Source organism: Juglans regia, chromosome 1 (genome assembly GCF_001411555.2).
Source record: "Juglans regia cultivar Chandler chromosome 1, Walnut 2.0, whole genome shotgun sequence".
Taxonomy (NCBI): Eukaryota; Viridiplantae; Streptophyta; class Magnoliopsida; order Fagales; family Juglandaceae; genus Juglans; species Juglans regia.
This window is the reverse complement of record NC_049901.1, coordinates 40,214,749-40,235,255: the sequence shown is the minus strand read 5'-3', so window position 1 is coordinate 40,235,255 and position 20,507 is coordinate 40,214,749. Positions and strand designations below refer to the sequence as shown.

General features: G+C 34.0%; 3 protein-coding genes across 5 annotated transcripts; 1 reads left to right on the top strand and 2 right to left on the bottom strand.

Annotated features, from left to right (window-relative positions):
• The first annotated feature begins 403 nt into the window (after nucleotides 1-403).
• LOC109006272 (deSI-like protein At4g17486) lies at nucleotides 404-4,604 on the top strand. Of its 2 annotated transcripts, none has more exons than XM_018985497.2 (5): nucleotides 404-791; nucleotides 2,256-2,543; nucleotides 3,214-3,294; nucleotides 3,421-3,542; nucleotides 3,804-4,604. In XM_018985497.2, exons 1-5 carry the CDS (start codon nucleotides 638-640, stop codon nucleotides 3,864-3,866), a joined length of 708 nt encoding a protein of 235 aa, XP_018841042.1. In that variant the 5' UTR covers nucleotides 404-637; the 3' UTR covers nucleotides 3,867-4,604. The 2 variants fall into 2 exon arrangements, with proteins under 2 accessions (XP_018841042.1, XP_018841041.1); XM_018985496.2 differs by having other exon boundaries at nucleotides 409-791; nucleotides 3,418-3,542.
• Nucleotides 4,605-4,694: 90 nt separating this feature from the next.
• Nucleotides 4,695-11,786, bottom strand: LOC109006271 (acyl-protein thioesterase 2-like). Of its 2 annotated transcripts, none has more exons than XM_018985493.2 (10): nucleotides 11,422-11,786; nucleotides 10,105-10,198; nucleotides 9,875-9,989; nucleotides 8,507-8,543; nucleotides 8,317-8,386; nucleotides 8,073-8,177; nucleotides 6,104-6,254; nucleotides 5,928-6,010; nucleotides 5,164-5,257; nucleotides 4,695-5,079 (listed from the first exon to the last, which is right to left on the bottom strand). In XM_018985493.2, the coding sequence occupies exons 2-10, from the start codon at nucleotides 10,133-10,135 to the stop codon at nucleotides 4,992-4,994; spliced, it is 774 nt and encodes a 257-aa protein (XP_018841038.1). In that variant the 5' UTR covers nucleotides 10,136-10,198; nucleotides 11,422-11,786; the 3' UTR covers nucleotides 4,695-4,991. The 2 variants fall into 2 exon arrangements, with proteins under 2 accessions (XP_018841038.1, XP_035547916.1); XM_035692023.1 differs by lacking the exon at nucleotides 11,422-11,786 and adding an exon at nucleotides 10,933-10,954.
• A 2,695-nt stretch (nucleotides 11,787-14,481) lies between these two features.
• Nucleotides 14,482-16,339, bottom strand: LOC109006273 (probable receptor-like protein kinase At5g20050). The gene is made up of 2 exons (XM_018985498.2): nucleotides 14,722-16,339; nucleotides 14,482-14,620 (listed from the first exon to the last, which is right to left on the bottom strand). The coding sequence occupies exon 1, from the start codon at nucleotides 16,139-16,141 to the stop codon at nucleotides 14,759-14,761; it is 1,383 nt and encodes a 460-aa protein (XP_018841043.1). The 5' UTR covers nucleotides 16,142-16,339; the 3' UTR covers nucleotides 14,482-14,620; nucleotides 14,722-14,758.
• Nucleotides 16,340-20,507: the final 4,168 nt, after the last annotated feature.

The window sequence follows — 20,507 nt, the reverse complement described above, 5'->3', positions numbered from 1 at the left end:
TTCATTAAATCTATTTTTTATTCACTTTTAATCTCCAAAGGTTTTTTTTTATTCACATTTAATCTCCAACCGTCTTGTAATAATAATATAAGAATAAAATTAAATTATTAATCAACATATGATTAACGTAATTGTAAAATATGAAAAAAAATAAAAAATATTTTTATTAAAAAAATAATATTATATTATTATTTTGATGAATTCAATGATTAATTCAATATGAAGTTATGGTTAGAAAAGTTTTAAATTTATAAAAATTATGTACTTTTTATTAAATTTTAAAGATAATTTTAATGAAGTCAATGTTCTTAGTCGAAGATAGAAATCATAAGCCCAACTCAAAGAGCATTATTATGGTGCTGTGTGCACAGAATCATAAATCATAAGCACCTTTGTCCTGTCCCCCTCTCTCTCTCTCTCTCTCTCGCTCTCTCTCCATTTGCCACTTTTGCTTTAATTCCTCAAAAGTCCCCAAACCTTTTTCTTCCCCTCGCTCCTCTCTGGCCGGAGAGAGATCTCTGTTATCTCTTTCTTTCCCTCTGAGGCCTGAGAAGAAAACAAAAGCCAATAATTTTTATTTTTTGGTGTATTTGGGGCCTTCTATTTCTTTTCTTTTCTTTTTTTTTAGTTTTGGAAGATGGGGTCAGAGAGCTCCTCGAACTCGACCTCTGAATGCGATGGGAACGACAAGAACAGAGAGACCCAGGTGTTGCTCAACGTGTACGATCTCACCCCTCTCAACAATTACATGTCTTGGTTCGGTTTTGGGATCTTCCATTCCGGCATTGAAGGTTAGTTAGTTCGGTAATTATATGATATTGTGGCTTTCTTATTTTTATGCTCTCTGAAATCCTTTGGCCTTTGTTTTTGTATGTTTTGGGTGTTGGCTTAGCTTGTTTCATTGTTTCTTGATGATGCTGTCTTTGGATTTTCTTTTTTTTCTTTTTTTCTCTCATCCCATTTGCTTCAATTTCTCTCTAGTAGGTAATATATATTTTGTTTTTGTTTCATCTCCCCGCCTTCTTTTGGTCATTGATTTGTGAACAGTAGATTTGAGTGGCTGCGTGAAAAGTTGGGAGAATTTGTGAGTCTTCTCAAATCATTATTTGAATGTTCCTTTCCATGAAGTTTCATCTCGTTATGCGCGGATTATGAGTTATTTGATCTTACATTTGATAACGAGAAGTTCCGAAATAAATGAGTTGTAGTGAACAGGCTTTCATTTATTTATGACTAATGGTTCTTGACCAAACAAAATTGTTTTAGAATGCTACTGATGCATATGCCTGCATGTGATGCTAAATATTTTTTTGCATGCCGTTATAGTACTTCAGTTTGGCGGTAACTAACTAGAAAGTGGATTAAATATATTGGGTCGTGGTAATTTGGCAGTTGTTGTAGGTAAGGACTGGTGTTGCCAGAGTCCCTTCGGTCACATAATTGGGCTTGTTTAACTAACGAGTCCTTCTACTTGCAATCAGGTGTAGAGGATACACTTTGTACACCACTGACATGGCATGTTTTGATCTGTAAGAGAAGTTTAAAATTTAATTCTCTTACAAATCGAACCGTCATATCAGTGGTATGGAGGTTGTGTCCTTCACACAGACTTGCAAATATAATTCTTTTGATTAAAAAATACATCTTAGGTGAGCCATTTGCCTTTCAATGTAAAATTCAATTGTTCGCCTTGAAGAAAATGTGAAATATTGTACATTTTTCAGAAAACAATAAGACAAGGGAAGTTCCTGTAGAGCGGTAAAAAAATTAATTTGCCCCAAAAGGACTCAATTCAACTGACATACTTGAACAGTTCAGTTGAGTCAATTTTGATATTCTTAGAATATGGAAATGCAGTTATCCTGGTTCATTATTCAATCCTCCTATGTATTTACGTCTACCAGAATCTAGAAGGGTGAAATTGTAATTCTTTTGTCTAACTGCCTAAAGTGGGATGTGTTTTTCTCTCTCTTCTTGTTTTGGTCTAATCAACTGGATAGAGAAACAGAGAGATTTGTGTAATTGAGTTCTCTATGCAAAGTCTGTTCTATCAAAACCAAAGTTTCCAACTTATGAGAGATTGTGGTTTCTATTTGAGATGTCTTGGAACATGTGTTTAAAGCAAGGTTTACAATCTTCTTTTTTGAAGACTAGTGAAGTGTTGACATGAATTTTTCCTTGAAATTTCTTTATTATTAGTTTTGGCTGTTATTAATAAGTCTAAATACACTATCCATATCATTGTTTATGGACAGTCCATGGTAGGGAGTATGGATTCGGGGCTCATGACTTCCCAGCAAGTGGAGTTTTTGAAGTGGAGCCAAGGACTTGCCCAGGTTTTGTTTACCGATGTTCTGTCCCATTGGGCCGCATAACTATGCTTCCATCAGAATTCCGAGTATTTATTGAGAATGTGGCATCCGAGTACCATGGGGATACCTATCACCTCATTTCCAAGAATTGCAACCATTTTACAGATGACATTTCATGGAGACTGACAGCAAAACACATCCCAGGTTGGGTGAATCGGCTTGCCCGACTAGGGACAAAGAATTTTACCTCTTCTCTTCATTATTGCATTCCTTAACTCACTTCTCGTTCTCTCTCTCTCTCCCTCTCTCTCACACAAACATTTTTGTTTGATTTTTTTTTTCCTGTCCTGTTGATGGATCAGAATAGATGCAATCAGCTTCATTTTTTTTAATATAGTAGATGCAATTAGCTTCATTGCTGCAATTAGAGTTTTAAAACACTAGATCTTCATGTCCACTCAAGGCTGTTAGCCCTGTCACTAGGGATCATTGTACAACATTTAAAGTGAGTCATTTTCATATTCATCTTTTTGTAAATGAATGTAGTTGGTAATGTGTACAGGGACTACAGAGCAGGGAAAACATGACATCATATGTAGTGTTTATATCTTTAGATTCGTTACGTCACCAATCCTATGCCTCGACTTCTTGCACAAGGATTGATTTTCAATTGGTGGCTATGTCTGAAAACTTTCATGGAATGAAGATGAACCATGTTTTTAGAAGCATTTTTAATTTATTAGTTTGCTTGTGGGTTGTCTTTTCCATGTTCTTTGATCTTTCCTTTTTCCTGGAATGTGAAGCAAGTAGCATGGGTATTGATATTTTCGATTGCCACATACACATGACATCGTTATTCTTAAATATAACTTGGAGATTATAACTCAACTTTTTTTATCAGGTGCTTTATGTGGTTGTCTGCTTCCTGAAAGCCTTCAAGTATCTACTGTCAAACAGCTGCCTGAGTACCACGACTATTCAGGTGAGCACCCTTTTTTTAAACCCGTTATCTGTATAAAGTTAGTCTGACTCTACATCTAGTCCATATATTCAATGGCTTCCTTTACCATAGTGTTTTGGTTGCTTTTGTGGTTGTTTGTTTTAGAAGAAGATGGTACAGAATCTCTGTCGACCACCACTGCACGCGAGTCAACAGAGATTGATGATGATCAAGAGAAGAGTCTGCTGTCCCCAATGGCTGTAAGCGGTGATATGGCCTTTGTTAAGGAGGTACACAAGTGAAACTAGGCTGCTTTACTGAACAGGGGAATATAATCCATTGTTCCCATTGCTTGCATGTAAAACTTTTTGCTTGACTTGCCGTAATTGTTTCATTTTTCCCTCATATTTCCACTTTTTATCCTTTATGTTTCTTTCATCTGTTGAGAACTGAAAATTATGAACTGTAATTGGTCATTTTTCTACGGATGCTCTGTTCCGTATGGCGGTTTTTGCGAAGGGGAAATGACATCTCTACTGAATATTCTGTAGTGTATTATGAGCTTGGAACTAAAAGATGGCTGTCTACTTCAGTTTCGTGAAGCAATTTGGTGAACATGAGCGCTGGAAATTTTTGTCACCAAAACTGTTGTGTGTGTGTGTGTATATATATATATATATATATATATATATATATATATATACATACAAGGGGGATTACCCTCTCCTTCTTGTTTCAGGCTGGATTTGATTCCAGTTCTATTGTTTGATGACAAGAGTTCAGAAGGCGGAGCTAGCTGACCTACAAGGAGACTCCCATGCCATTTAAACCGCACAGTTGTTTTAATGCATGCAACAAATGTGTCTTTGGTGTTGGTGTAGATTTCCAGTTCCATGCCAGTCCTGGCTACTATATATAATAAATCATGAAACTTTATTGTCTCTAAATGGCAACGCTGAGGTTGACATGAACCTAAAATATTGACCGAGTCTGTAAACGACATTGGAATTCTGCACTTTTGAATGTTACGAAACTTGGAATACAGTGGATGTAAAGCAGGAGCAACCAAAACACTGGAGGATTTATAACTCATTGCCGAATAAGATGAGAAGTTTCTCGCTTCCAGCCAAGCAGGGAACGGAGCAGACACGACAATGGCTTCTATTTAAGTCTGACATTCATGCAAGGAACAAAAAAGAAAAACTGACACTCATAATGTCGGAAGCAGCTTTTTTTCTCAGAACTGAAAGTAATACCACAATGCATCTTTAATCTGTTCCTAACTGGGGTTGGAGTATCCCCTGTAAATTTCAAATTATTTTAATTTTGTAAAAAAAAAAAAAAAAAAAAAAGCTAATTGGTACTACTACTACGTATCTTTTTCTTCAGAAAAATAACATCTCGAGTCCAGATGTATAGATCAATCAGAAGAGGTTACCAGCTAATGTAGTCTATAGGTAAGTCGGATATAAGAAATGAGACAGAACCAGCAGATACTGTTCAGATGGCAGATGGAATGCCAAAATAATCAATTCCAAACAGCTTTTTAATTACCCCAAATAAATGGCATTGCAGTTCACGAATATGGCTTATCAAGGTGCCAACCAGCCAAAACAATATCCAATAACACCCAATGTTACTCCTTAGGAACCCAAATTTGTTGCTAACAACTGTAGACATACTTGCCCTTTGGTTTCTTGTTCTTGCTCGCTTGCTGTTACTCCAAATCTTACATCATCTTATGAAGAGGCCCCCTCAAGAGCCAACTTCGAAGTTAGCCAAGTGCAGAATTCATCCATCTCTTCAGGGATTGTGTAGTGACCAAGCCTGCATGTTCAAACAAAACTCTAAGATTGCTCCAGATATATCAAAACTCACAAATTGCTTTGCTGGTAATCTCCAACTGCATACCCATTATAGCTTTTGAATGTCACGTCCTGAAATCCACATGAACGCAAGGACCGTGAGGATTTCTCACCGAATTTATAAAGAACCACATCATCAGCTGAAACAAACAATACGTGTATCAGTTTGTGTAGCAACAGCTTACCCCATAATAGCTGCCATGCCAGTGCTTGGATCATGGCAACTCCTTCGGCAATGCAAAAGTTGGAACTACAACTATGCATCACTAGCATTGATGATTAACATTTTAGCACAAATTGTTCACATCGGGGTAAATACAAAAGTAGGAAGCTACTAGTTTAGCTAAAGATTCACTTTCCCAGCAATTAAGAAATGGTGGTAAATATCGTGCTACAAAACTATAATCCAGCTTGCCCCAAGGTATACTTCTATGCACTTCAAATATTAGGCATGCGTCACAATCAAAAAATAGTTTTTAGAAAATGTTTAAAGAGAAAAAACAAGACTTCGATTTGCCTGTGTGGACCCCGAGCCTAAGTAAAAACCGCCAGGCATGACCTCTAACTCCTAAAGTTTTGAATTGATCTCAGGTAGAATAGCAATCAAGCCTGGAGGACGTACTAATTGGCTTAGATAAGACAAGCATCTCAATCCAATTCATACCCCTAACGAAATGGGTGCTGCATCAACTTTTCATTACACCGGTACTTACAGAGAGAAGCATATAATTTCAACTCCTTGTAAATGAAGAAACCCGTAAATCCAAAATAAACCTGAAACATTTGAATATTCCAAAACTTTGTGAATACCTTTGCCATGACAGAGCAAAATGGGCAAGGACACAGCACGCCTAGCAGCTTCATCCACCCCTTGTAACTTGTTAGCTAAGGTCCTGGGAAGAATTTAACATGGGTATCAAATTAAAGCAAAAAAAAAAAAACAATGAAAAGTGGAGATGAGAAGGGCGGATTGTAAGGATGCAAACTTTGAACAAGGAAGCCAGCCACTTAGTCCAACAACTGCACTTAATTGGGCCGGGTATGGATTGCCGTTTCCATATTTCCCTTGAGTAAAGCAAGAGGCAGAATATAGTGCAGTAGCCGCACCCATACTGAAACCTCCAACACCAAGTTTAACTGTAAAAAATAAACAGAGAGAACTGTCAAAATTATGAAACAAAATAGGCATCACTTCACAAAATTATAAAGCCAAGGTCACATTAAGACATCAAAAGGGTATTAAATTTATCTATCGTGGCATTAGAAAGTATAGGTTAATCCCTCGGAAGATTTGCAGCATAAAATGCAGTTGTCATTGTCAATGACAGCAGAAAATTGAAATTAACAAAGGACAAAGGACTTCAGAAAGTTTTTTTTTTTTTTTAATAAGAAAAATTTTATTGAGACAAGTAACAAGATAAAACTACGTACATAGGAAGTATACAAAAACTGAACCTAGTTACAAGCCAGGAACTAGAAAAATAAATAAGAAAATTATGGACACTAGATCCATTAAAGACAATAGCCGAAGCCCACTGAAATAAGGTATTAAAGAAAAAACATCAAAGTTCTTCCACTGAGCGTTCCTTACTTCAAAGCATTGACCATTCCTCTAATTCCAAATACACCACACAAGGCATAAGGGGATCATATTCCAAACAGCAGAAATTTGCAAATTACCCCTTAAAGCTCTCCAACAAGCAAAAAGATCCACCAACCTCCTAGGCATCACCCAAGCCATTCCACTCCTACTAAACACTTCATACCATAACGCCCTAGCCACCTCACAATGTAATAACAAATGATCCACCGATTCACTAGATTTTTTACATAAGAAACACCAATCCATAAAAATTAAACCACGCTTCCTAAGGTTGTCCAAAGTCAGAATTTTCCCTAAAGAAGCAGACCAGCCAAAGAACGCAACCTTTGAAGGCACCTTGCTCTTCCAAATACTCTTCCAAGGAAAGTTCTTTCAGCTCTGGGAAATAAACTATGCTCTTTTCCAATCATAAATAGAGCAAGATGAAAGTATTTAATATCAAAGAGATCATTGCTTTCAACAAGTAAAAAACTTATATCCACAGGATTTCCTACTGCCCTCTCAGTGCATTGTGCAATTCAAAAAGTGATATGATAATCTAGTATAAATACAATGCTTGTACATACATTTAAAAAGAAAAAATTCCTTGAAGAGAAGGCGGAAACAAAGTGATATGTGAAAATAGACATGCACCTGATCAGCTCATATGTACACTAAAACAATTTCAAACAAGGCAATTAAGGCTAAGCCAATCACCACACATAAACGAAGACAAAAGGAAAAAAGGGGGCAAAATATTTTTCCTAGGCTCTATCACAGACTTTGCTCTATATAATAAGAGCCTTTCTGATTAGCTCATAGAGATGAAACCCTAGAAAAGAACCCATAAAAGAAAAAAAATTGTCTAATATGGAGTGCCTTTCCAAGTTCTGTCAAGACCAGCGGCATTTAACATCCTACGCTTCATGTGATCATCAAGAAAACATAAAGGGAAAAAAAAAAGGAAGCATGACATCTTGAAACTGGAAAGAGCTTTGATAGAGAAAAGAAAAAAGGAAACAGTAAGGCCTCGTTTGGTTACGCAGTTTAGATGACATGACATGATATGTTTTGTTGAAAGTTGAATAAATATTGTTAAAATATTATTTTTGTTTTGAGATTTGAAAAAATTGAATTATTTATTATATTTTGTGTGGAAGTTTGAGAAAATTGTAATGATTATGTGAGTTGAGATGAGATAGTTTGGTTTTGTGTAACCAAACCAGCCCTAAGAGTTAAGACTGGCTGTTGCAAGATTCCAATGCTCAAGATTAGTGTCCTGCACATTCTAGCATTCATGAAAGCTTTTCAACCAGAAAATCCAAAATTGCAGCATCATCACACATACGATAAAGCTCCAAAAGAAAACCTACTGTCGGCAGGTTCTGTTGACAACAAATTTGCAACATGCGCTGCTGAAGCATCCAAACCCTCTAAGTCATCAGGAGCATCTTCAGACAGGTCTCCCACATCAAACCCTGATTTACGTCATAGTACACGTTGGATTAATATTAGGAATAGCAAAACTCTAGTGTTCCAACACAACACACTTTCCACTTTTTACGAGCAGTGAAAGTGAAAGAAATATAACCACGTCTTCATAGCAAGTAAACTTACAAGCGGTGGAAGGAAAGCCACCGAAAACAGTAATTGGCTGGGTAGGAGCAGTTGGGCATATCCATTTTATCTGATATCATAACCAAAAAGATGTGAAATGTTAATGAAACAAAGTTTATCCTCCAATTTCTGGAGTATAAAAGTATAAAGTTGCGAGTTTTGATGTATACTTAAAATTGCTTATCCTTACATTTGGAAGAGGAAGGGTCTCCAGTAGTTGGGACCAGCTGCCAAAAAGAGGGGAAAAAAGAACCAAAACACATGAAAATTAGACCACCATTGAACCAGAAATGTGAAAAATCAATTATTAGTGCTTCCAGTCAGATGTATATGAATTCCAAAATGCACTCATCTTAAACTGGTGTTCAGAAAAGTTAATTTGACCCGAGCAAAGGTTGTGACAAAAACAATGGAAACATAGTGGGTTGATTCCATTTCAAATTGAATTGGAAACATCTGTTACAATATAAAGCTGGACAAAATAATATCTATTGACATTGGAATTTAGCATTGCAAAGACAGCTGAAGCTAAAACAAATGAACACAAGCCATCTGTACTGAACCACAACCAATGCCAACATGCATGCACACATGTCAACAGACCCTTTTCTATCCTGATTTAAGAACTGATGTTGACAACCCACCTATGCATCAAAACATGAATTTGACTGCAGTTAGTATATATTACTCAACAGAGAGACTTGCAATACATAAAACACTACAGGTCAATGAGTCATATTATGTCCATGATTTCCTTTGCAAGTCCCTAAAACACAAGGTCAATGAGTCATAATTGATGAGGACATCTCCTATTAATGCTTTATTTATTTTATTAATGTCTTGTCTATTTTATTTAGGGTTTGTATTACCCTACTATTTAAAGACATATTCTATTTTTGTTATTTTATTAATGTGTTATTTATTTCATTTAGGGTTTGTATTGCCCTACTACTTAAAGACTTGTAAGGAACATTGGAATGGTAGGTTTTGAATTAAGAGTTGAGCGCCACAGCTGCCTCCTTCCAACCCCTCTTTTGCTTTCTTCTTCTTCCTCTCTTCTCTTCTATTCCTTTTCTTCTCTATTTCCTATTACTCTGCTTCTATCTCTTGTTCTCACTTCTATCCTACATCAATAATTTGTCCATGATTTCCTTTCCTTTATTAAACAGTTATCTGGTCAACCAAAATATGATTACAGGAGGAAATGGAAGCTCTAGAACCTGACCTCTCTTGAGGGGACAAACAAAACAATGTACAAGCCATATTATTATCCCAGGTGAGCAACAATAGTCTTAAAGATTTTTTGATGGGGGCACGTGGGAGTCGAGAAGATGAAGCACAAAAATGTGATTTTGTTTTTGAAAACTCGATTTTTTTTAATAATTCTCTAGAAAGTGCAGATGCAAACCACTGGAAGGAAACACTCTACACTTAATCATGCCTCAAGTTTTGTTTCACTGAAAAGTACAGAAATGAAAACACAAGCTGATAATATGGAATATACCAATACAGGAAAAACCACCTTAAACATCAACTAGACAAAGCAATGGAATATTACCTTGAGCCATTATCACCAAGGCCGTGTAGCCAAACTACAGTGGCTTGGTGTTTACCTTTAGGTCTCACCACATAGGTCCTTCCGAACTCAACTAACCTCCTAGCAGTTCGACCACCTCAAGTATATTTGCAATGAAATTCAATGGAAAAATATGAAGAACAGTAAGAATTACAACCCCAATATCATCTCTATCAGACTAAAGCAAAATAGAGCAAGGGAAATAAACAAACCAGAACCCACTGAAGGGCCAGTAAAGCTCATCTTAGCCCCCAAGAAAATTGCACTAATCAAACCAGCTATAGTAATTGAGAGTAGCACAGAATCCTGCACAATGGAAACATGAGTGTTCTTGTTTACTATCTAGATCCAATGTTGTAGATCGATATGAAGCTATTAACAAAACAATCACTTGGATGCTCCCCTGGTGCCTACAGTGACCAGGTCCTCTATCAAATTAAAAAAAGGAAAAAGAAAAGAAAAGAAAAGAATGACCATTTAGAATACCAAAGTTGACATCTCAAGGGATATTGTGCATTATTAAATACGTTAAAAGTCTAAATGCTTCTCGTTCCTTTAGTGTATAGGTGGCCTCAAACCATGTGACTGACCAAACATATAAATGGATATGAAAACAGAAACCCGTAATATAACATGTATGCAGAAAGAGAAGGAGAATGAGTCAACCATAACTTCTCCCCTTTTGTTTGATTTACATAGTCACATGTGTTATTACAGATATTTTAATGAGTCATTTAACTCTAAAAGAAAAATAAATGCATACAATTGGGCACGTCAGTTTTCTGGAAAATAGAATATTATTTCCATTTTTTCACTAATTTATTGTATCTGTGAAAGCATTTGCTCATGCAGACATGCAAGCCTGCCCCTCTTTCTTTTTAAAGGAATTAATGAGTCATTTAATTCCTTGCTACTTTCTAATATCAAACATGGAGGAACCATGTAATTTGCATTACAGAAGTACTAGTACTGCTTTTAAAAACAAAATTGCCATCATGATTGTTTGAAAAGCAAGAAAAATGAACTCCCAAATTACTAACCAAGCACAAGAAGTTCTTGACATAACACCAAAATATACTACAAACAAGACTAGCCCATTTCCTTAAAATGTCATCGTAAGGAATAAGTAAAAAATGAGGACTGGAACAGAGCCAGTGCGAAGTTCCCAGAGATTGTCAAGCTCGCGTAGAATGTCGAAAACCTTTCCTAATCTCAAGCCTTAACCCATGATTGAAGAATGAGGCGATCAATAATCTTCACAATAACTCCTCACTACGAAGAAGAAATATTCATTAAAACAAACAACACAATTACACCTACTCAAAATTCAAAACCCAAGATATAAAAACGATAATAAATCCAGTTCTACCCCGTACTCAATAAACAGAGCTTCAAGTCCGGTTAATTCCAAACACGGACAGCGGCTCACGCACAAGATTATCACACAACAGAGACACAAATGGAAACGAATCAAAGAATTAAGGATAAATTCCAAATGGGATTCTAGGGATTTAGCGACCAGCACAAACCTTAATCGATATGCAGACTACTGCAGAGGCTCCGAGGCAACACCAACTCTCTCTCTCTCTCTCTCTCTCTCTCAGTTCTCAACTTTCCGTTGGAATGTCACCTTGTGCGTGTTTTTGTCGGTTTCGTACTGGCTGTCTACTCGTTGCAGCTGCACGCATGGCCTACAAGGATCCCTATGAACAAACTCCAGTTTAAAGCACACATACATATGCAATCATTTTCAACCGTCGATTCGAATAATTCGGAGTCTTCGAGGAAATGCAAAGGATGTACGCCACGTGTTGATAAATAAAATCGAGTAGACACAGTTTCAGAATCCGTTCTTCATACACAAGACTTACCCATTACCAAGACTGGGAAGGCTTTCTCAGCTAGACTGGTCCCAACTCTTATTTATTTATATCCTAATTAATTAAGTAATTATTTATATATATAATTAATATGCCCCCCTATCATTGGAGTATTGGAGCGGACCTGTTCAAAATTTGACAGAGTAACAACCATAACTGACCTCCCTATTGCAAGAAATGACGGTGCTACTCCCACACACTTGAAAGCTGCCGTTAAGCTTCCGTTAGTTGTTTTTAGAATTTTTTATTATATTTTTTAATATTTTTAAAAATATATTTTAAATATTATAAAAAAATACTTACTTAATTATTAAGAAAAAATAATAATAAATAAATAAATAAATCTCAATGGTAACTTTCAACGAGAGAATTGAGTAGGAAGATTATTTTACAAAATGCTTGTAAGAAAGACTCACTTTAGGGTGTTTTAATTGAGTTTTGCTACACAACTTCCACCACACTCCACACTCTACACCTTTTTAAATTTTTTAAATTTTTAATATTTTTTTTTGAGTTTATTCTTTTTAAATTATTTCAAATTTTTTATTCATTATTCATATAATAAATATTTAATAAAAGAAAAAAATAATAAAAATTAAAAATAATGTGGAGTGTGGAAGTTGTGTGAATAGTTAGAAGTTGAGTAGATTTTTTGGTTTTAATTTGTGACCATTAGATAACTTTGACCTAGTTTTGATTATCGCCGTGAGAGCAATTGGTTGGATATAAGAAAATTATTTATTTGTGATTAATTATTTTTTATAAAAAATAATAATTATTTTATATTAAAATGAATTTATTTTCATCTTAAATAATTATTTTAGATATAAATAATTCATTATAAATGTTTATTTTTCTTAGATATATCTATCCTATGTGTCAAGCCAGTGCATTGATCCTATGCGTACGTAGAATTAGATCCTATATGTCAAGCCAGTGCATTGACGTACTAGCTAGCTAGCAATTTGATACCCTGCTGTAAAGGAAAATGATCCTCTCCATTTCATATGAAAATATATGGATAAAAAGGTCGTTATATCAATATGTACTTATAAATTGTCGCGACTTGGGTTTTCTCCCCCTAATGTGTTAATGTGGTTTGTCCGACGAATAATGTTAGATATATTTATCAGTGTGTAAGTGTCACGTATTTATTTTAAAAATTAGTAAATTTTATTATTAAAAATTTAAATTTTTTTCACATGAATTTATATATATATATATATATTTTTTAAAAATGTGATACTTGTTTATTTCATATTTGTAAATATCATTTAATTCTCGTCTGTCTGGATATTTGACTTTGACTATCTATATCCTTAAAATTCAAGACCTAAGAGGTGTTAAGGGTTTGTTTGGATAGAAAAACTATCTCATCTCATTATTACAAATTTTTTAAATTAAATCATAAAATATAATAAATAATTTAACTTTTTCAAAACTCAAAATAATAATAATATTAAAAAATAATATTCTAATAATATTTTATTCAATTCATCTAAAACAATCTCATCTCACTATCCAAACGAGCCAAGTCTTGTGCAAAAATGCAGCTTAAAATGTTGGGCGATGCACGACTTCATTTTGATCTGGAACTTAAAAACACATGTTTTTCACACAATTTAATTACCTTTTTGGGTGTTTTTCACACAATTTATATAAAACATATTAACCAAGAAGCTATATATATGGAGATTATGCTTGCACACGACGAAATTTCGAGCATAGTTAATTTTTCATGTGATCAAATTAAACAACATCGGTACACCACCAAATCTGAAAACATTTACTCATATATATAGTTACAAAGTTAACATGTTAATGCATGCCTGCTGCTTCCCTACATAATACATATAGTTAAGCTCTCTCTCTCTCTCCCTCTCTCTCTCTCTCTCTCTCTCTATATATATATATATATTCCATGCAACTGTGCTATTCGGAGATAAGGTCGACATTGGACCACCTTCATGCTAGTTTTCAGTTTCTGAGTCAGTACTATTAAATATGAATAAATAAATATAGAAGTTATTATTAAGAGTATCTATTTTGCACATATAATGTGATATCATCTAAACTACACATCTCTCTAAATGAATATTATGAATAATTAATTAGAAGTAACTATATAATAAATATAAAATATATACTCTTATAATGACTTCTCTCTATCATTACTCATTAAATATTATTACGAAATCCGATTAATCTAAGCAGCTACCATTCTTGTTCATTTTCCTTGTAGTTTGCTTCAGTTCTTGCAAGCCTTGAATGCACACACAACTGACACGGCAGACAAGTCAGCATTTAAGAGAAAAAACAAAGAATGAAAGAAGAGGGAAGAAATGATGAAACAACATCTATTGGCAAACCAACTACCCCTGTCAAAAATTAAAGCCACTAAATGACACACAGCTGGAGCACAATAATGACTATGTCACAACTCCCGACCATTGTCGACAAGCAAGTTGGTTGATGAGCTTTGTTAGGTAAAAATGATTAGGTATTCCAAATTACGTATTAATATTAATATAATTATTTTTATTAAAAAAATAAAAAAATAAAAATTTTGAAAAAAAAATAAGGTTCTCTATTTTATAAAAATCATTTTTGTCTTCAATTTGCTCTATTTTATTAAACGAATCTCTTACCTGTTGGTATGCAATTTGATACGCGAACTCGCTTACAAGAATATTATTTTTCTTCAAAAACATCAAGATGATGAATTTTCTACATTTAAATTGATAAAATGTGTAAAGCATGAGAGTGCTGTGTCTCGAATACCTGATTTAATGAGGACAAGAAATACATCATTCTGTATTAAAATTCATCCTCTAGATCTGTACACAAACTGAAACAAAATATGCTTGCTAATTATCATACTCATCTGACGTGCAAATATTAAATTGCCAAGAACCAAAGTATACAAAAGTAGTAAGAAGATCAAGATACCTTGTGATCAGTGGAAAGCTTAATATTATTATTGGAGCTATCTTGGAGATAGAATTGACATGGCAAATGAATTTGCTAATGAGATGGGAAGATTATTGCTATCCACTAGGCGTGGTGCCGCCATTGCTGCAACCTGCGGCCCGTTCCGAGCATCCGATTCATGCTGATCGTCGTCTATTGCCAATAGATCAACAACGATCATTCGCGTGTCAGGAGGCTCGTCCACAGCCACAAGACCTTCCAGCATCTCAACCACCCGAGCCATGCTAGGTCTCATCCCAGCCCTCTCTTGTATGCACCACAAAGCTACATAAGCCAATCTCCTTACCTCCCTCTCATCAATGGCGCCTCCTCCACCTCCACCTCCACCTTCTACTAGCCTCCGGTCAACCACTTCCATAAGCGTCCCTTCTCTGATTTTCTGATTCACTATTTTCGGGAAATATCTCCACCTCCTTTCAGACCTGTTTCCGGTACTAGTTTCTATCAAGCAAACATTTCTGCAGCCTCCAATCATCTCTAGAAGAACCATCCCATAACTATAGATGTCAGATTTTTCTGAAATTCCTTGCTCCAATAGCCACTCCGGTGCTAAGTAACCTCTAGTCCCTCGGATTGTTGTGACAATTCTACTCTGATCTTTCCCCATAAGCTTTGAGAGACCGAAATCTGCAACAATTGCTCTATAATTCTCATCAAGAAGTATGTTTTCTGGTTTGACATCAAGGTGTAAGACCCTTGATCGGCAATCGTGATGGAGGTAAGACAGTGCTTTAGCAACATCAATGGCAACCTTATACCTTAACGCCCACGACAAGCACCCCCCACGCCGATTCCGGCTTTCCCTTCTAGGAAAGATCCAATAATCCAAAGAACCATTTGGGATGAACTCGTAAACAAGAAAACGAGGTCCCCCAGGATTACAGCAATAACCAAGAAGGTGCACGAGATTTACATGTTGCACACTCGCAATGGCTGAAACTTCCGATCTGAACTCCTTTTCCCCGTGCTCTTCTCCATTAATCCGTTTCACAGCAACAGCAGTGCCATCGTTTAGGATTCCTCTATAAACTGTTGCAGAAGCTCCCTGGCCTAACAATGACTGGAAATTGTCTGTTGCTTCCTCGAGCTCCCTGTATCGAAACTTTGTCGGAACCCCAGCAACTTTCCTGAGAAAACTATACTCTATACGAAGCTCTCGGCCTTCTGAGACTAACCTTGACTCCAAAAACTTTCTCCTGCGATTATAATGGCGTCTGATTATTAGGTACGCAAGAACAGCAAGAATCACTGCAATACCTGCCCCGAAGATGAGAAAGAAAGTCTTGGAAAGCTTGAGACTGACACGAGCAACAACGATAAAAACGATGACGGTGATCACTGTTGCAACAGCAATTATATTCGCTTTCTTGTCCTCCATATATCACTATATCAGAGCTTGATCATTGTTGTCCCCGAGTAGAAATGGAAAGAAAAAGGTTATGTTTCTGGTCATTAGAACCATTTGATCATCTACTTCACTCCATCAAAATGTTGACCAAGTTATGGCAGTTTCTCATCTTTATTTAGTATCAGAAGAAACAAACAAGCATAGCACCTAATTTCCGTCTTGCTTTCTGAAAGGTTAATGAGGCGTCCCGAGAAATGATTATTATTTCTGAAAGGTTAAGAATTATTTAATGCATGTAACTTTTTTTTTTCTTTTTCTATATCTTAGAAAATAATCACGCCGTAGATGGTGTGTGATGTAAACTGTAAAAACTTAATTTAAAATAGCTCACCATAATTCATGACTTTGTGATTAGAGATTTGACTTATTCGCTCCACCTTAATTTATATATATATATATATATATATAAAGAATTAGAAAGTCAAGACAAACGCTAGACTGGGTTAATGTTTGTTAATCATGAAGATCACATCATTCGATTCATAATTTCAGTTTATTACCTGCCAAAAAATAAAGGATTAAATGAATGCTTCCTAAAAGTCAAGACAACCCGGTTTGCTTTCGGGATTTAAATTCAAAACTTTAAAAATATTTCATCTCATCATTATAATTTTTTTAAATTTTCACATAAAATAAAATAAATAATTTAATTTTTTAAATTTTAAAATAAAAATAATATTAAAAAATATATTTTAACAATATTTTATTCAACTTTTTAATTTTAATCTGAAAACAAACGAAAATTTAATAAATACATAAATAAAGAGTAATGCAAGTTGCAGACTTAAGGTATATAAATTTTTGTACATTTTTTTTTTTTAAATAAAGTGTATGAATTCTATTATTAAAAATTAAAATTTATTTTTTAAATAAAATACATTAAACTTGCGTATCTTAAAATTATACAAAACATTTTTCAAAATTAAAACATGCCAAATTATCGCGAATATCATGCACCAATTACTACGAAGATGGAACAGGCCACGCACCCATTGTTGAAATAATGCATGCTTTCAGCATATCCAACGATTCATGACCAAGTGATTTTTTTTTTTTTTTAAATGTATATTTCTAGAAGAAAAAGACACCTTCATTTGAAAAAGGAAAAAAATAAACGAATAAACTAAAGGCCACAATCTATATATGGATGAGGATGCGGCCTGTACTAGACGCATGATAAACAGAGACACAGAAGCAGTACTTTAGAGGTCGACGAAAATTATTCAGATTATAATTACAGAAAGTTCATTTCTTTTTTCCCACGAAAATTCGACGAATGAAAGAATTACAACTGGAAAAAAAAAATGTAGATTTACAACAAATTAATTAATGTATAAATGTCGCGCGGTGGTTGAGAACTTTGACAACTTGAAACACAAGCTGCTATGCTTTATGAGTCATTCATTCATTCAAACTATATATAGTTGGCAAGTTGTATAAAGACCCACCCCTCCTCCTTATAAATTATAAAATCTATTTTCCTTAAAAACTATATGGCAAGTTGTGGAACAATTTGAGGAATAATAAATATTGTATTTATCACCCTTATTGGAATTGAACTCTTCCATATTTATTTCTCAATGAGTAATACTATATGTACTTATAGTTTTACTTACAAGACTCATTTTTTTAGTTTTCTTGAATTTCAAATTTCATAATTTTCAGTATATCAATAACTGATATGTGGAGAAGTAAGTTTTTTGTAAGTTTTTCTTAAGTACATTTAACATTTTCCTTTCTCGATTGTAAATTATTTTTTAAATTAATTTTGAGGTAATTTAAATTGTGAAATAAATAGGCACAGCGCGAATTAGCCTAAAAAATTATAACTGTTCGATAAATATGCATGCATCAGTCTTTCCAATTGTTTTAACTATTAAGTCTTAATTTTATTTTTATTTTTTTTAATTCCAATTTTGAAGATTCATCAGACACATATAAATCTATATTAACTTGAGGAATTAAAATATTATTTTTATTTAAAAATTTAAAATAATTATAATAATTAAATAAGATAAATTGAAACAATTTCACTATCCAAATCGAAAGAAATCATGTTGTTGTTACGTTTCAACCCAATTTTAGAAGGGAAGCATTCTATCTGCCCGACCCAGGCCCCTAATTTTTTGTTTTTCGGGTTTTTCCGTATTTAGCTTTTTGAAATATTTCTTACTATTTTGACAATTTTTTTTTATTATTATTATAGAAATCTGAAGAAAATGAGAGATTTTGTTTACACTTTCAAAATAGTATTATAATCTCCATTTGCACTCCAAACTACCATCCAATAACTTTGGAATGCTAACTACCAATATATTTCAGTTTGCATCTCATCATTTCTTTGAAGGCTATGTTTGACTTACATGTCAAATTGAATTCTCCTGTGTCTTATTTGGATAAAGAGATGAGATGAAAAATTTTCAAAATTTCTTATAATTTATTTTTAAAATCACTCAAATACTGAACAATTTTCATTTTCAAATTTTTAAATTTTTAACTTCTAAATTTAATTATTACTTAATCATTATAATTTTTGCAAACCTCAAAACAAAATACAAAACTTAATACAATTTTTTTAAGCTTCAAAACAAAAATAACATTAAAAGTAATATTTAAACAATTTGTTACTTTTATAATATTTTTATTCAATATTTTTTCTCATATTTCTCAAAATCTAATAAAATATCTTAACTCAAATCATTTCATTATTATTTACAAAATTCTGAAATACTTCAAATGCCCAAACAAGCCCTAAAACACATTGTTATAAATATTAAAATTATCTAATTATTTTTAGGTGAGGTTTAGATAGTGAGTTGATATGAGTTGATATGAAAGTTGAATAAAATATTATTAAAATATTATTTTTTAATATTATTATTTTTTTAAATTTAAAAAAGTTGAATTGTTTATTATATATTGTACGAGATTTAAAATTTTTTTTAATAATTAGAGATCAATTTTAAATTAAACAAGACAGTTTACAACAAAAGCGTTATAATAATTTTGTAGAAAAAATATGAAGAACAAAACTAGATTGCGGGTGGCTACCACCAAGGGCACTGACCCTACGGGTTGCCCCGGCAACCACCGACCTAGTCTACAAGGCTCTCCCGAGTCACCCATTAAGTAGTTCGATTTGACCCGTTAAAGTCTTTGATTTCTTATTAATAATTTTATTTATTATCTATAATATTTAATTATAAACTATTTTGATTGAATTTTAACGAGAGGTCATTAGAATTCCATCATATATAACGGGTCAATTGAATGAATGGTCTAAATTTAAAGAAATTGTTAGTTTGGATATCAAACTGATAGTTTTAGGTATAATTTTGAAAATTAGGTATATATTGAGAGTTTAAAAATGAAGTTTTATAAAAAAAGAAAAGTGTTAGATCTATAAAATATTTCACAAAAATAAAATTTTAAATTAACATATTGTGATACATCGAAAATTATAGATAATTTTCGATTAAGCCCTATTTTCCCCCCTCAAAACAGAGCACCTCCAGGTCATTACGAGAGTCTGCACCGAATGCCACCATCTTGAGCATCTACCACCTAGTTGAGCACCGCTTAAACCACGGTGCACCACCATAGGAACAACCAACAAGCCCCCCCGTGGTCTCTCAAAGTAAACTGCAAGCCATACATCCCACATTTATCATGCCAAGACCACAACCAGCCCCCAACCCATGCACGAACATCCCCTATTTTAGCTATCAAAAAACAAGGCAGTCTCAACAGCCAACCTTCCACGTCGCACTAACAATTGCCGTCGATACCATGTTCAGATCCTCCACCCACACGTTGCATCATACGTGAGGACTCTCTCTATAATCTCTCTTCGATTTTAGATTTAAGTCATCTAGTCCATGCATTGGTCCCTAAAGTGAAAGTTTTAGGCTCTGTTTGGATAGTTGAGTCTTCTGATAATACTCCACTACTATTTATTATTTTATCATTACTTTTCATCTATTTTTTACTATTTTATCATTACTTTTTCACTATTATTCACAAAATATCTAATATCACTTCACTATCTAAATGCAACTTTAGACATGTACATGTAAAGCTTACAACTCTATAAGTTAGATTACATATATGCCCCGGTTCTTTAGCCACTTACAGTCACGGTTTGGAATTAGCAATCGAAGTTGGATTCCAAGTACTAGGTTTTTCACATCAATATTATTGAGTTAAATGTGATTTCAGGATTGCGAGGATTTTAGACTTTAGGAAATATATGTCGTTTATCGTACATATAAGTAAAGATATGATTATGCTACTTATCTCGTAGCGTTAATATGATATTTTCTAGGTGGAGTTGATT

Bases quoted from the DNA above. Each gene is read 5' to 3' on its own strand.
- LOC109006272 (XM_018985496.2), top strand. From the start codon at position 638: ATGGGGTCAGAGAGCTCCTCGAACTCGACCTCTGAATGCGATGGGAAC. The intron at 2,544-3,213 runs GGACAAAGAATT...TTTTTTTATCAG, and splicing joins GAATCGGCTTGCCCGACTAG to GTGCTTTATGTGGTTGTCTG. The intron at 3,543-3,803 runs GTACACAAGTGA...AATATTCTGTAG, and splicing joins ATATGGCCTTTGTTAAGGAG to TGTATTATGAGCTTGGAACT.
- LOC109006271 (XM_018985493.2), bottom strand. From the start codon at position 10,135: ATGAGCTTTACTGGCCCTTCAGTGGGTTCTG. The intron at 8,387-8,506 runs GTAAGGATAAGC...TTATGATATCAG, and splicing joins AGACCCTTCCTCTTCCAAAT to ATAAAATGGATATGCCCAAC. The intron at 6,255-8,072 runs GTAGGTTTTCTT...TATTTTTTACAG, and splicing joins GTCAACAGAACCTGCCGACA to TTAAACTTGGTGTTGGAGGT.
- LOC109006273 (XM_018985498.2), bottom strand. From the start codon at position 16,141: ATGGAGGACAAGAAAGCGAATATAATTGCTGTTGCAACAGTGATCACC.